Source organism: Pseudonaja textilis, chromosome 3 (assembly GCF_049901715.1).
Source record: "Pseudonaja textilis isolate UNSWEBS1 chromosome 3, rPseTex1.2, whole genome shotgun sequence".
Lineage (NCBI taxonomy): Eukaryota > Metazoa > Chordata > Lepidosauria > Squamata > Elapidae > Pseudonaja > Pseudonaja textilis.
Window position 1 is genome coordinate 161321511 of NC_141992.1, and position 16115 is coordinate 161337625.

The following is a 16115-nucleotide window of genomic DNA, read 5'->3' on the forward strand; positions in this document are numbered from 1 at the left end:
TTTTAGAATAAAAAGAGAATTGAAAGAGAATTCAACTAAATATTACTTCAAGAGCTGCCTACTAAAAAATATTTTAGTATATATACAACTGAAACCAAACTAGCTTCTATTGCTACCAAAAAGAACAAAGGTTAGCCAGATCCAGCCTATATTCTTGAAGAAATATATACTTACATCAGTTCCAGATTCATTAGCACTTCCAGTACCACGTAGTTTCTGGTATAAAATATATATACTATCAGAATTATTTTTATTTAAAGGAAATTTAGATTTTAAGAACTACAGAAATACAAAAGAAAAAGTAGGAAAAGGAAAAAAGGAAAAGGAAAAAAAATAGAAAGGAAAGCAAAAGGAAAAGTATCTAAACAAGCAATTCCAATGTTTGCATCAATTACAAACACAATTTATGTTCTGAAGACTCATAAAGAGTAATTGGGTACGATGTCCATTTTATTTCATTCTCATGTATGGACTTTTTAACTTGAAAATATCCACAAAAAAACCTATTCAGTCAAGTTCATGACATTTACATGCAAGAATATATTTAGATATTTCATACTGGAATCTTCTGCTTTGTTTCATTAATCAATAGAACAGAAGTCTGCAGGTGTCTATAGAATTTGTTGTCATAGTAAAATATAATCATTCTGTGCTGTAACACACCCAGTAACTTTTCTTGGCATAAAAGCTGATGGGAAATTTCCTAATTGTATGATGCTACCTGGTGGTACTCAAATACTGATTAGTTTCATGCACTTTTCAGGAAAAGACCAGCAACAAGGATATGTCCATGTCTTTCATGTTGACCAGTTTTATTGAAGCCCAGTGAACGTTTGTATTCTCATCAGTTTAAAAAGATGTTAGGTCACTGAAAGCAACACAATTCCACCTACATACTAGATGCAGCCCAGAAGAGTAATTTCTCTTAAGACTCTTTTAATTGAAGTAATTTAATTTACAGATATTTTAAGCATGACTACATATACCTGTGAACTAAGCTGAGTTTTAATCCAGTTGAAGTAATAATTTAGGTCACTGCCTTCCATCAGCTCCCGTCCCCAAGCTGCTAGTTTAGCAATAATTCTGGCAGCCTGAAAAACAATACAGAAAATAGAATTTCAGTTCTTTCTAGAAGAATATGCTCCTTTGCAAATTTGGGGTTTTTGTTGATTGAAAGTTTACCATATGCACAGTGAAAAGATCCTGACGATTCAACATTGGCAGGAAATAAGACCATGCAGTGTTCTTGTCCCTCTTTGCATAGTCAAAGAAAATGCTAACCCGCTGGTGATTCTCCTGTTGAAAGGAAAGGAATAAATACAGGATTGATACCAGAGTGGAAGGATCATGACGGATACTTATATAAGATTTATTTCAAAATGGTTCCAGCAAAATAAGAAATGCATATAACACATACATAGAACTACATGTTCATCCTGCATTAGTGCTGATTAGGTGATAAGAGTAAATTAGATCAAAGCCGATGATAATGCACCATTATCAACATTTCTTGCAGTCCATTTGCCATTTGATTCCCTTGCTGTTGCAATGTATCCATTATCATAGCACTTAAAATGGTCTACACTGAGGCATACAAAAGTGCTAGAATGAAAAACAGCCCTCCCTCCAAACAATTTAATGTTTTAATAAAATTGCACTCCATTAAAAATGCAAATGACTACAATATTTAGCAAAGTCAAACCACAAAAACCTTCTAAGTTAAACTGCAAGACCCAAACTTCATTGGAATAATACCTAAGAATAAAAGGATCATTTATTAATTCAGATACTATAAAGACATTAAGTAAACATTATTTGTTTTGTAGGATTCAAGCATAGAGAAGTAATTGATAAAGAATTTAGTGTCTCTGAACACATTTATCAGAAATAAAGGTGCTTACAAGAGTAGATAATATTCCAAGATTACCATGACCTTATGTCTAGAAAGCAGCTGGCAATAATTTATTTTAACATAATTTTGGCACACCAGTTAGCAGTCTAGTTCTGCATTTTTCACTAATCAAAGCTTCCAGACTCAAATAATTCTGAAGCAGCTTTCACAGATACTAACTAAAACTGTCACCTGGATGGGATAGGAGACCACAGTCCATAATATCTGGAGGCTATTAGGTTGACTACCCTTTATTGTATAGGATGGTGAAAGTCCTGCTTATTGAGAAGCAGCTTAACCATTAGATTCAACTTTCTTTGGTACATTTGGCAAGTAGATCAATTGATGCATTATTTGCTTTCAGGAATTTCAAGATATAAATGTAATCATGCCACACTAAAAAAAAAATTGGCTGAAGTATTTTCTAAGAGATCCTACTCACAGGAAGTCCAGCATTACTGGAAAAGTGGATATCAAGTAAAAAGCCAGCTATACTGCAAAAAGAAACCTGCATATCAATTAGTTAATCATAAAAATAGTTAATGAACGTACCTGCAGCATATCATCAACCATAGTTAAAATATACTGAACTGTCTGTTCCTTGGAGATATGAGTCATCAGACTTATGAATGTTTTAGCACACTAGGAAAAAAAATAAATTTTTAGACATTGTTTTCATTCTCATTTTGCTCTGCATTTCTGCAAGCATAGGCTGAACAGTGAACATAAAAACAATCTTAAATTGATGGATCAGAATATTCTCATGTATTGATTTGCTAGAATGCTTTCATTAAGTATATTATTATTATTATTATTGAAAAATTCCATTAATTCAGTTATCACTAAGACAGTTGGAGCAGCAATATTTCATTCTTCTCTTCTATATAGAAAAATAAACGCTGCGTATATTTTGCTACTTCTAATTCAGATTCATAGAGACTAATATTTGCTGTAATTTATATGAGGAAAATAAACAAAACTATTTGTAACCAAATGGTATGGAAGCTCGCCTCTTTCTCCTTCACTGTTCCAAAAGATCAGAACTAGAACAGCTGAACATTAAGAGAAACAAGATTTCATTTACACACACAATTATATTAACATGGGCGTTTCTTCAACAGTACCTTTAATAGATTTTACAGGCTAGTGGAGAATATAATACATTAACATAAATAAATAGGACTATAGATATATAGACACACATGCACAGAAATCTTTCTGACACTCTCTCAGCTATGCTGCCCTCCACAAGCTTTCTTAGAATATTCATAAATGTTTCACTAAAATGAGGGAGAAGGGAAAAGAAAATATCCCTCTAGATTCCTTTGCAAGAAATAAATGTCATAGCAAAAAAAAAATGTTTACATAAGGGATGCACAAAATGTTACATTTCAGATTCTAAAAAGTTATTGTGATCTTATAAAAAAAAAGTATAGCCATAGTGAAAAGTTTCAAACTCAAATAGTGCTGCCCTGAGTTGGGGACATTTTGAGTTTTTAGTATTTTCTATAAGGTCAGAACAGCTGTTTATAACCTATAATATTTAATAAAATTATTTAATTAAGAGCCACAGTGGCACAGTGGTTAGAATGTAGCAAACTGTGCCAGAAGTTTCGCAGTTCAATTATCACTGGCTCAAGTTTGACTCAGCCTTCAATACTTCCGAGGTTGGTAAAATGAGGACCCAGATTTTGGGGGCAATATGCTGACACTGTAACCCACTAAGAGGGTTTTAAAAGCACTGTAAACTATATGAGTCTAAGTGCTATTGCTAAAATATTTCAAACTGAAGTATTCTGCACACAGCAATGGCATAGTTTTGCTATTAATAACACAATATTGTTATAACCAATATTATACACATTGGACTATGGTGTTGTTGAACTAGGGGTTGGACTAGAAGACCTCCAAGAATTCTTTTAGTCCTTTGATGATTCAATGAAAATTCAGTAATTCTGATGTAAATAGTTTGTGCATTCGCTATCAATTACTGAGTATCAAAATATGAATCAGTGACATACACAGATATGTAATTTATCTTCTAGAAAGCCATATCAAATAACAAAATGTGAATACTGTTTCAGGATTGACTATTAATAATGGCAAATAATTTGTAAAAGAGTACTCAGGTAATCATATTGTACCGCTGTATAACTTTATTGTGGCGAAGCACCACAAAAGTCAATAGTATTTATTCTTAATTTGAGAAGTTGTAATATAATACAATGTAATATAGTCGGGATTAGCTGCTATTCCCTGGAAAATATTTGTCGGGGCACACACTATTTTTAAATTGTCAAAATAACTTGGCTTTGTCACTATTAATAATGTAAGTAGTTTGGAAAAACTGTGATTACAGCATACAAGAATCAATCAAAAACCTTTCCAAACCAAAAAAAATCACAATAACAAATAAACAAAAAAAAATAAAACCGAAACAATTCAGAACACTGAATAATTATTTGCCCCCCAGAAACTGTATTACTTGATTGCCTTCTGTTTGTATTAATTCTTGCTTTTCTTCTGGAGTCCGTTTTTGTTCAAATCTTTGAATGAATTCACAGTCTTCTCCTGAAATCATTAGTCCTCTGTAAAGGAGAAAAAATAATCTTTTTTAGCATTTCTGATTTGTAGCCTTCATTTATTTCTGCTCTAGAATTCCCACAATTGCTTCTAAAATCACTTATATTCCCAAACATAAATATCAAATGATGAATTGGATGGGCAATCTTTGCTACAAAACATCACCTCATAAAGGAAAGCTTTATATCTCATATTAAAAAGTATTTACCACTCATCTTAGAGACTTAGTTTCAAGAATTGTTTAAAAGCTCCTTGGACAAGCGTGAGTGCTTTTTTCCTGTTTAAAAGTATACATGTGTCCTTTATGAAAGCCATTTTCTGGCTGTCTTGTGAATATACATTATGCCCCTGCTTCCACAAATTTGTTACAATATGCATGTTTTAAGTCAAAGTTAAGTTAATGTTTCAGGTCAAATTGGCTTCTCTGTATTACTTGAAGATTTAAGTTTTATATTTCACATCTATTTTCCATAGCACTGTTTATGCCACCGTACAACCACAACAAACAGTTCCAAGTACTTGTTCTACATTTCCATTAACTTTTTATAACATTTTTCTTATGACATTTTCCATCAACAAACATATTGGCCAAAAAAATAATAGATTTATTATTTCTAACACATTTGGAAAATCCAGTTTAAGAAGAATGGAACTTATATTGTTAATAAAGATCAAGCTAGGGGCAGATTATCATGGAGAAAATCTATGTGATTGCTAAGCATCAACATCAACTTTGTGATACATAAACAATCAAATATTAAGGGCCGAATACTGTATATATTAAAAGACAAAATGAACTGATTAGACATTGATAACTAGGCTAAACCAATTGAAATGGTTTGTATTGACACTTTTATCACAAAATTATATAACTACTTATTTAGGACTCACAAAAAAACCCAAGAAGGAATAGTATTAGTCATAGGCAGGAAGGATATAGTCAGGCCAATATTTTGGCACAATGAAACAAACAGATTAACACAATCAATGTCTTGGGCATGGGGGCAGGGGGCAGGGGGCAAAATATGGAAGACTATGAAAAACCTTGTCCATCTATTTATCCCAATTAGCATTTCTTTAACTTTCAAGTATCTTCAAGAAGAAAAATGAAGGGAACATGAGAACCTTGTTTTGCCACGAAGCAATAATCTATTAACATAAGAAAAGTAGTGAGATGAGAAGCTTTGAAAAAGGATATAGCTAGCTGTCGAAAAAATATTTGTGCCTAGACTATATGTCTTTCTCAATATATAATTGGTTAAAATAAAGTAGATGAAGAATCTGCTATTCTGAAAACCTGGTTTTAGCTACAACTGCCAATTTACTTAATATGTTACTAGAACTGTGGTTCAGAATAATATGTACTACTACATTGAAATATCTTATTACTAATAACTGCCAAATCATTTTTCCCAATTTCCACTGACTCAAGATTTTTCCAGATCTTAAACAGTGCTCTAGTTTGCAATATATCTACATATATTCTATGTAACTATTTTAGAAAAAGAATGCCACTTATAACCATTCATACCCAGTTCAAAACTTACTGTAGATACAACTGCCAATTTACTTTATTAGCCCGAACTTCAGCTGCTTTAGCAGCAATGATATTGGTGGGGACAGCAGCATCAACAGCACCCCGAATATCCATAATTACTGTAATTTAAAACCTATTAAAGAAACAAAGATAAATATGAGTTTGCGATAAACCTAAACACTGCTTCAGTCAATACATGAACACTGAAATCAGTTTACTTTCACTGATCTGAAAAGCTAAACTTCAATACCTTTGTGGAGCTTCCAGTGTAAATGTCATCTCAGTTATCTATAGCTGGACTCAATTCATGTGGTTAAGAAAGAAACAGGTCTTGTGTGGAATACTCAGAATTTGGACAAGCATAGTTACTTTAAAATGTCTAAACTAGCTCCAATACTGTTTTTAATTGTTTTTAAATTATGTATATACATTTATACTATTTGTTATGTTCTATCTCTATATTTTCTTTTTCTGCACTTTCTTCTGAAATATGTCTGGCATACTTCAAGTTGTTTTTATAAAAAAAACAACTGGCCAGATATATTTTGTCATATGCTTTTTTTTGTGGAATACCATTCCTCCCCAGCTTCAGAGGGCCCCTACCCCACTGGCCTTCCAGAAGGCCCTGAAAACCTTTTCATCAAGGATTGGGACAGAGAATGGGATGGTTCCATCCAGAATGGAAGTCTTTGAAAGGACTATGGAATCAGTCTCATATTAATTGTATATAATCTTTAGTTTCTTGTTTCAAGTTGATTTGTGAATTGGGCAGTACATAAAATATTATATAAATATTTTAAGTTACCTTTATAATGTTTAACTGATGTAAAACAATATGGGATATGTACTACAATTTGTATCACACAGTTAACTGCCCATCATGTTACTGCAATTCAATTTGTAATTGATAATGCATTATCAAATAATTTTTAAAAATCTGATGTCTCAATAAAGCAGAATATTTGTAGCTCAGGGTTAAAACGAGGGGTCCTTGGTGCTGTCTAAGCTTGCTTGTTTTCTTGCAGACGATTCATTACCCAAGCTAGGTAACATCATCATTGCTAGTAAGAAGTGCTGCTTGCTGTCATTTTATATTATATTATGGGGCTGTTTACTGTTGTCTCTTTGGCAGTTTCTTGATTGGGGTATTGTTTAGTTGATTGTTGGTCTGAAGTTTATTAACTTCAAATCAACATTCAAAAAACAAGTGAACAATATCCCAGTCAAGAAACTGACAAAGAGACAATAGTAAACAGCCCCATCAAGGAATCTCTAAATCCTCCCCCACAACACTGACAGGCAAGCAGCACTCCTTAACAAGCACTGATGATGTTACCTAGCTTGGGGAATGAAATGTCTGTCAGAATTCCAATTGGAGTTAAACTATTTGTACAAAAATGCACTTCCTCTGAAATAATTTGATACATAATTAGTATGGCTTGTTTAAATTTTGTTTGAATAGCTGTAAATTGGAGTAGTATTGTTTCTATTATTTACAATGTACTTCGTGGTTACTTTTGCTTGGTTAGATTTCTGTAAATGTAACAATTTACTTCAGAAAACAGAATAATGTGCAGAATACCATCCCTTTATTTCAGATCATTACACATCTGTTACCAAAATAAAATTCCTGTTATTTATTAAACAGAGATGAAAGAAAAAAAATCCCAACTCAAGTTTTCATATCCAATTCCATCTGGAAATCAGCTATTGGCTTTGATTCTTCCTATTAATTGTTTCATATTTTAAAATTTGCATTTTAAACTAAAGCTTTCTACATATGCTTTTCCGAAATTAAGTGCAACTGATCACAGAACACAGCTACTTTTTGAAAAAACACAGACAAATTATATTTAATGTCCTAATGTAGTATGAACTGTTTATGCTAACATAGAAAAGCAGAAGCACAGCTAAATATCATCGCACCAATGACCTTCACCATTTCATTTTCTCCTCAAAGAGCTTCTGGCCTACTCTGAATTTCTGATGCCAAAACAACTATTCAGTTTTTATTGCATCAAGTCATGACTGGGGCATGGTGTTGATCAGTACTAGCCAACTCTACCTGACCAAACCAGCTGAAACTGTATTACTGTCATTTAACCATATGCAAAAACCAGATTAATCCTTCCTTCCCTTCCCCTGCAAATACACATCTATTATTGGATGAAACAGCTATTACTGCCTTTTTTTGGTTAAAGCAATGCTAGCAAAAGCAAGGTTTAATTCAGAGAAAGGCATCTGCATGAATGATCTGGCCTTAAGATTTGTTCAAAAATAAAAACGAACTGATGGAATGAGCAATAGCAATTCAGCAAACTCAGGAACACAAAGGTTCAGAAAACTAAAGAATTTGGAACAAGCAGTTTCCGTCTCACAATCAGTATATGCAAAGTTTGTTTTATTACATCTACCCTGTTTAATTGATTAAAGTATCTGACCTATCTAACTGATTCTTTCTATAGGGAAGCCACTGTCTGAATATTAAGAGAGCCGAGAAATCACGAACATCATATTAATCAGTTATTGCTCCTAAAAACAGGGCAAGGAAAAAACACACCTGAGAGCAAAAAGATAGCAAAGAACCGCCGCCTTGTGTGACCTTCCCCTCCCTGGGGAAGCCTAAAGGGTCGGCGCTGGAGGAAAGACACTGAACTGGGGAGTCTCTGCAGGGCCGTTCTTCCGACGGCTACAAAATGCTGCTGGCAACGGGAGCGGGGAGAAAGGCCGTTTAACCTCTCCTTCCTCTACCGCGTTTCACAGCGACAGCCAATGTTTTATGCGAGCGAGGTTGGGCAGAAGGACTGCAGAGGCGCCTTCTCACCTCGCCGCTGCCCGCTAAGCTTCCCCCTTCAGGCGCGAGGAAAGCAGCCCGCGACCTGCTCAGCCACGCTGGGCTGTCCCTTGAGCTAGGACGCCTCACCTCTCTTTGCAAGCCGGCAACGAAAGCCCCGGGATCGGCAGACGCGACGACGGGAGGTTCGCAGTCAGCCACGGAGCGCAGAAAGGAGAACCGACACTCCCGGTCATATGACAAGAGTTCAGCTGACAGCCCCACTGAACGAGCTACGGATGCCGACAAGGTCCCCGACAGAGGGCCGAGCTCCGCGAAAATACTACAGAGATCGGTAGGCTAGGCAAACTGGCGTAACGCGCCCCTTTCGGGGTATTGCGAACCACAACTCCCAGCGTCCATAATAAACGTGGTGTTTTCTCTCTCTCCTTCCCTCCCTCCCTTGCCTATTATTTCTCATCTACAAAATGCTTCTTGTGCTGAGATCCATGTTTAGGAGCAAAACCTGGATTTGTATCTATTCCATATTTTATGTTACAAAAACCCAGATGACTTTTAGATTGAAGCAAAACAATACAGAAATTTCTTTGATGCTATTTAGAGACTGTCCATATTTTTCCAGCCCCACTCTGATACGCCTAGCAAGGAACACAACTACTGCATGGATGAACTGGGTCAATGTATGTTGACTTCTGTACACTGATTCCTGCTGGCAATATGTTTGGAGAATGATCTTCAGGTTCTTTCAGGTCACTGGAAGAAACAGAAAGTAAAAGCTTTCCTTGGGGTGTTATAAATGCAATTTAGGATCCAGATTGGAAAAGCTCTGCTGTAGACTAGAAAATAACTTAGAACTTCTGACTCCTGAGAATTCAGTTTCCAGGAGAGGTTTCCCCTACCACACGTACACACACTCACATATATTTCAATCTCTGTTATTTGAACTGTAATGAATACTTTCATCTGTTTAAAAGAGATCTATCTTTTCAGTACAAAAGGCAGCAGCGAAGGTGAGCTTTATTTTATTTATTTATTTACTTACTTATTGAATGTGTACATCACCCATCTTATCTAAGTAAGTCTGTATGATTTACAGCAACATAAATTATACAGTGCTTACATAATGCTCTGTCTTACATATTGGCAAAAAAATCAGAAAATTAAATACAAGCTGAATAGTCAAGACCTTGTTGATGATCCAAGCTAAGGACCTTGGAATATTCATCTCTAATGATCTAAGTGCTAGAGCCCACTGTAACTACATAGGCAAAAAGACTTTAAGAGTTGTTAACCTAATCCTACATAGCTTTTTCTCTGGTAATATCACACAACTAACTAGAGCATACAAAACATTTGCTAGACCAATACTCGAATACAGCTCATCAGTCTGGAGCCCACATTACGTATCTGATATTAGCACAGTTGAGAAAGTCCAGAAATATTTCACAAGAAGAGTTCTCCACTCCTCTACTTGTTGTAGAATATCTTATGCCACCAGACTTGAAATTCTAGAACTAGAAAACCTTGAATTACGCCGTCTGCGGTCTGATCTAAGTATGGTATATAAAATCATACATTGCAATGACTTACCTGTTAATGAATACTTCAACTTCAACCATAACAACACAAGAGCACACAATAGATACAAACTCAAGGTTAATCGCACCAAACTCGATTGCAGGAAATACAACTTCAGCAACAGAGTGGTCAATGTCTGGAATACTCTACCTGACTCTGTGGTTTCTTCCCCAAACCCCAAAAACTTTAACCTTAGACTGTCTACTATTGACCTTACCCCTTTCCTAAGAGGTCTGTAGGGGGCGTGCATAAGCGCACCAACATACCTACCATCCCTGTCCTATTGTTTCTTTTATTTTTCTTATATGTACCCATTTCGTGTGTTCATAACTATGTATATACTTATACCTATTATCTTGTAAGCGATTGACAAATCAAATAAATAAAAAATAAAAATAAAATAAAAAACTTAAAAATACATGAATAAAAGCACAGCTTTAAAAAACAGTTTAAAACTCGTGAAAACTTAAAGTAAAAAAAATCTGATTAAATTTCAAAGGCTAGGAAGTTAACAAAACAGCAAGAGTGCCCTCAGGCCACCAGACACTCCCAGGCCTTTATACACTTTATATACTTTTAGACCCCCATGCTAATTAAAGCCAGGCTTTAATGCTTTTCTAGGAACCAGAAGAATGGAGAGTCACCTCATCTCTGCAAGTGAGATGTCCCATAACGTGAAGGCAGCAGCTGAGAAGGCCTTCTTCCTAGATTCTGCCAATCGAAACTCCCTGGTGGATATGCAGCATGACTGCCCTACTTGGCTAGGTGTAATGGTTGAAATAATTTGGATAAGATGGTTCCTCAGATATCCTGGTCCTATGCTGTGTGGATTATAAAGGTGATAACAAAAATCCTGAACTGGACCTGGAAGCAAACTGCACCCAGTACAACTTGGGAAGCTGCATTATAAGGGAGCAAAGGATTGAAACCCCCGCACTATTTGGCCATTACCTGTCAATTAAGTTTGTGAATAGTAATTAATTCAATTACATATCTTTTTCTCATTTTTTAAAATCTTTCTAATCAATGCTTTTATACTTTCGTCTGTCCTGTTTACGATTTCATATTATCTTTTCATATAAAACAAATTTTCCCCTGTAATTACTAGGCTGGAGTGTAACACCTTTGTATCTTTTTTCAAATCTTGTTTAAAATTTAAGTTACACTTTACAGTTATTCATTTTTTAACCTCTATTTTATAACACATACCTATTTTCAATCGAATTCTGCTTGGTACATTCCTTTAAAAATACACACTAAATTCTTAAAAGAAAAAAGTATAGATGTACATATATCTGTGTATATATGTATAACAATAGTAAATGGAATAATTATTCTATTCAAGTACAGCTCTGCCATTAATATTAATAACAATCTTTTACATTTCAATTTCTTTTAACAAACCTTACCTAGTAATATCAGTTGTCTTTCACTTTAATCATCTATATTTCATATTTTACTTATTACTGCCTTTAAATAAAAAACAAAACAATAGTTATTAACAGTAGTCAATAAAATTATTATTCTTATTCAACTTCATCTTGTCAACTGATAAAAAATCTTCCATGTTTCTTTTCAGTTTTTTTTTAACTTTCTTTTTAAATCATTGAGAGCCTTATTCCCTTTACAAACAAATATTCCATTACACATCAATACAATTTTTTTCTATCACTTTAATCATCTAAAACATATTTTCTAACACTTTTCTATTTCTAATATAACAATGCTATCCCATGCACCCTTGCAGAATCCTCTCCTTAAGTTAAATTTTAACCATTGTCCCTGTGTCTTTTAAATAGGTTTATACCTTTAATTCTTGTATGCTTTTTCTGTACCTTTATATCTTGTTTCTGTCCTTTGTAGCTTCTTTTCCCTCTTCCCTCTCTTCTTCTCCCTCCCCCTTTTATTCCCTTTTCTAACTAATTGTTCCTTCTGTGATCCTCCCTTCTGCTTCTTCCTGATATTATGATTGCTTTTCAGATTACTCTTTTTTTTGGTTATTGCTTTAATGCTTAAGTTTTTAACTCCCTTTCCCCTCCTCTCCCTTTTTTATCCCACTTAAAGTTGCTTGGTCATTGAAGGTGGCTTCTTCTTTATCCCGCCCTCCTTGTTCTGCCAGCGTTTCTTGTTGTTTTTCATAGTTCAAAATCTCCATTTCTAAAAATTGAAATATGAAGTCAAAAGATCCTCTTCCCTCTTGTGTTTCTTCTTTTTGTTCTTTAAATCTCATTTTTAACTCTTCAAGGAATGATGCTATTTTAAAAAAATTTAAACAACCCCCAATTGATTTTATTTTGTTTCATTAGGATCCACCATCCAAAATTCCAGGAATCATCCAATAATCCAAAACTGTTTCTTGCTTCTTTTCTCACTTTCTCTTTCCAGGGGCTTTGTTCTCTTGTAAGAAAGTTTCAGCTACAATGTATCTTTTGCAAGCCTTGTTAAAATTCCACTATTGATTTTTTTAAGTTCCAGGTGGTCTCCTCCATTTTCCAGATTCCATCCTCTTGTTTCCTTTTTCCCTCCTCTGCTTTCTTTCTTTTTTTTTAAAGAAAATGTTTAAATTATCCAAGAATCTTTATCTCTTTGACACTTTATTTTCAGCTAGAAATAGCCTATTAATGTCAAAGTGGATTAGTATCAATTTCTTATTCGAATCTCTTCTTCTTAACGTTCCAAGTCAATTAAAACTGTCAATATGAGAGGAAAAAAAGCCAATTCCATTTCCTTTCCCTTTCTCTTTCACCACTTAAGATCTTTTTTAGGAGTAGTATTAGTCTTTAAAATTCAGGTTCCAGGTACCTTAAATAAATGTTCTCCATTCAACCTGGTCAGTCAAACGTTCTCCTTTAAACTTCCTCCTGCACAATCTTGTCCGGTTCTTTGAGGTGGCCATTTCTGACCACTGCTGCAACCACCATTGGGAAAGGGAGTAATGGCCAGCCGAAGAGGAGAGATGCGGCTCTCAACCCCACTGATGGCTCCCCCTTCTTCACCACCTCTACAGGGTGGCTTCAGCTCTGAATCTGGGTGGCTCAGGGCACTCCAGCGGTGAGCACGGATCAAAACCGTGCACGATCATGCATTTTGGTCCATTGCTGAAGAAGCAAGGGAGGGAGGGAGGGAGGAAGGAAGGAAGGAAGGAAGGAAGGAAGGAAGGAAGGAAGGAAGGAAGGAAGGAAGGAAGGAAGGAAGGAAGGAAGGAAGGAAGGAAGGAGTCACTGTTGCCTTCTTGTTGGGCTGTGCAGCAGATTGAAAGCAATGTTGTGTATTTCTGCACTCAGGAAACAGTAGCCCACACTGATATTTACTACAACCTGATCAATGCTGTATTATTTAATTTTCTTAAGTGATCAACATTTAAATTTCATTACAACCACAATTAGGACAGAATTTCCATTACTAAACAAGGCAGTTTTTAAGTGAATCATGCTTGACTTACAACCTTTTTGCCATAGTTTTTAAGTGAATCATGTAGTCATTAAGTAAATCTAGCTTCTCCCATTGACTTTGCTTGTCAGAATCTTGTCAGAAGCCAGCTGGGATGGTCACACATGGCAAATTCATAGATATGCCTTTCTATGACTTATCAACATGGATGAGTCATAGAACACAGAACATATTTCCTTTAGAGCACACCACAAAACTACAGAAGATAACCATGGTGAGAATACTAAAGCTTGGCTATTTCTCAAGGAAAGAAAAAAATGAAAGAAACAGAATTAAATAAAAAAATGCTATTGTGACCCTATAAAATTTCTAATAGTTTACTCATAAAACAGAGGTAATGGGGATAATCAATTCATGTAATAAAACAAAAGATAACTGCAAAACTGTATTATAAATTATGCAATCAGTTGAACAGAAAGATTCTCAAAATCATAAATGCTTGATGCAGAGGCAAGTAAAATGTTCTATTGTATCTCTAGTCCATTATAGCAGTGCATCTTTTTAGGATTTCAATTAGCTAGGAAACCAATTTTATTGGATTTTGTGGTCCTGCTTTAGATCACCTTTTTACCAATATAAATGAACTGGGTTTATTGTTAGAAGTCGTAACCTGAATGTATGAAAGATAGATGCCTACACGTGTATTCCATTTTCCAACTTTTCTCCAGAGCATTCATTCTTCAGTTTCTTTCCCATAACAGCTACTCTGTGAAATGGATTGAATTTTTAAAATGTTTTCTAGAGAAAAATGTAAATAATTTTCAATGAGTTGGGAGTCTAAGTATAAGGCTGTTTGTTAGCTCAAATGTTCAAATGCTCATATGTAATGCATTACATATCAATTGTTTTTAGGATTTCATTCTAGGTTATAATTATTTGATAATAATAATATATAAATGATAAGAAAGTTGAAGTGTCTTGTGCAAAAAAACAGAATTGGATAGCACTTCCTTTTAAAACAAATGTAGCTTTTAGCAACAGTAAGAATCTTTTTTAACATTGAGTTTAGTGTGACATCTGCTGGAAGATTCTAATTTAGTAATAAAATGACAAAATTACTGTACACGATGAATCATTGCATTTAGATGACTAATATTTATTAATATAATTATATTTTATTTCATAATATATCTGAATTCATATACCATACTAAAGCTAAAGAAGACAATCCAGATTATAGCTCAATAGCTCACTTTCCTATTCACACTGAATCACAAGCCAGCTAAACACATTTCACTACAGCATATTGTGTGAACTCAAGCTAACTGTATGCTAGTCTATTGTTCAGTATGTTATACCAGCTCAGAAAATTGATTGAATTAGGAAAACTATGGGTAAATATGTCTGGAAAATCAGGAACTATATTTTTAGGATGCTGTGATTGGCAAACTTTAACAGCTTTTCAGTACTTACTGCTGATGTTCTATGGCAATATTTTTCCCAATTTCATCCCGTGATTTGACCCTACATGTAATGCTATTTTGAAAAAGCCCTGATTGAACTGTTTAAATCAATATGGTATTTCTCCTCTTACATTAAAATTTCCAGGCTGGTCCTTCCAAATTATAATAAATTATGCTTATTAGCTCTCTAGTCTTTAGCATATTACTTGTTGTTTGGTGTAAGTTTGTAAGCTATTGTTATAAGGGAACAGCATTTGAAAAATAGTCCTGCTTGAACTAGAAAACTCTATTTCTGCATTTAGGAACCTCTAACTTTCAGCAATTTAGCAGAATTTGTGGTAGGGGAGAGAACTGGGAATGTCTGGGGGCTCTTTCCAAATTAAGACAGCAGTCTGACTCACATCTGCTGAATGTGAAGGCTCTCTGTTTTCCAGTTAAAGGTGGGAGGGCATCCTGGATTGAGCTCCTGAGAAGCAGAAGGAAGTGAGCCCAAGGTTATTTCTGTATCTGATCAATTTCAGTGTCTGGGAGAGGAAATTGCTCCACTGCCTTCTCCAGAAGGGGCATAGAGTGGCGGTGTGAAATGGAAAAGAAGTGGGCAGAAGTCATCAAGAAGCTCCCTGCTGGTTAATCTAAGGAAAGAATTTCTTTTAGGCACTTCTGCCCTCGATTGATCCCTCTCGATGGATCCGGTGGAAAAGCCAATTTTCTCTTTCTCACAAACCCTTTAAAGTCTGGGGCGCTGCCATTCTTTCTTTCAGCGCTGAGGTTCAGGAAGGAAAGACGTTCTCGGAATGACACAAATCGCTTCTTTAACCAGCTTCCCCGATGCAGCTGAAATTGTTAGAGGACGGTGGACCTCGGTCAGACTTATCCAGC

At 35.0% G+C, this 16115-nt stretch overlaps 1 protein-coding gene across 3 annotated transcripts in view; it reads right to left on the bottom strand.

Annotated features, from left to right (window-relative positions):
* Nucleotides 1–16115, bottom strand: part of ATP6V1H (ATPase H+ transporting V1 subunit H) — a 30971-nt gene that overhangs the window by 10335 nt on the left and 4521 nt on the right. Inside the window, exons 1-7 of one of the 3 annotated variants that reach the window (XM_087931238.1) lie at nucleotides 15961–16048; nucleotides 6022–6144; nucleotides 4377–4479; nucleotides 2444–2533; nucleotides 1183–1296; nucleotides 987–1091; nucleotides 175–216 (exon numbers count right to left, since the gene is read on the bottom strand). In XM_087931238.1, coding sequence (XP_087787364.1) covers nucleotides 175–216; nucleotides 987–1091; nucleotides 1183–1296; nucleotides 2444–2533; nucleotides 4377–4479; nucleotides 6022–6125 — 558 coding nt within the window. In that variant the 5' untranslated portion in view covers nucleotides 6126–6144; nucleotides 15961–16048. Of the gene's footprint in view, nucleotides 1–174; nucleotides 217–986; nucleotides 1092–1182; nucleotides 1297–2443; nucleotides 2534–4376; nucleotides 4480–6021; nucleotides 6145–8934; nucleotides 9078–15960; nucleotides 16049–16115 lie in introns of those variants that run through there. The other 2 variants (XM_026699198.2, XM_087931237.1) reach the window with 2 other exon arrangements.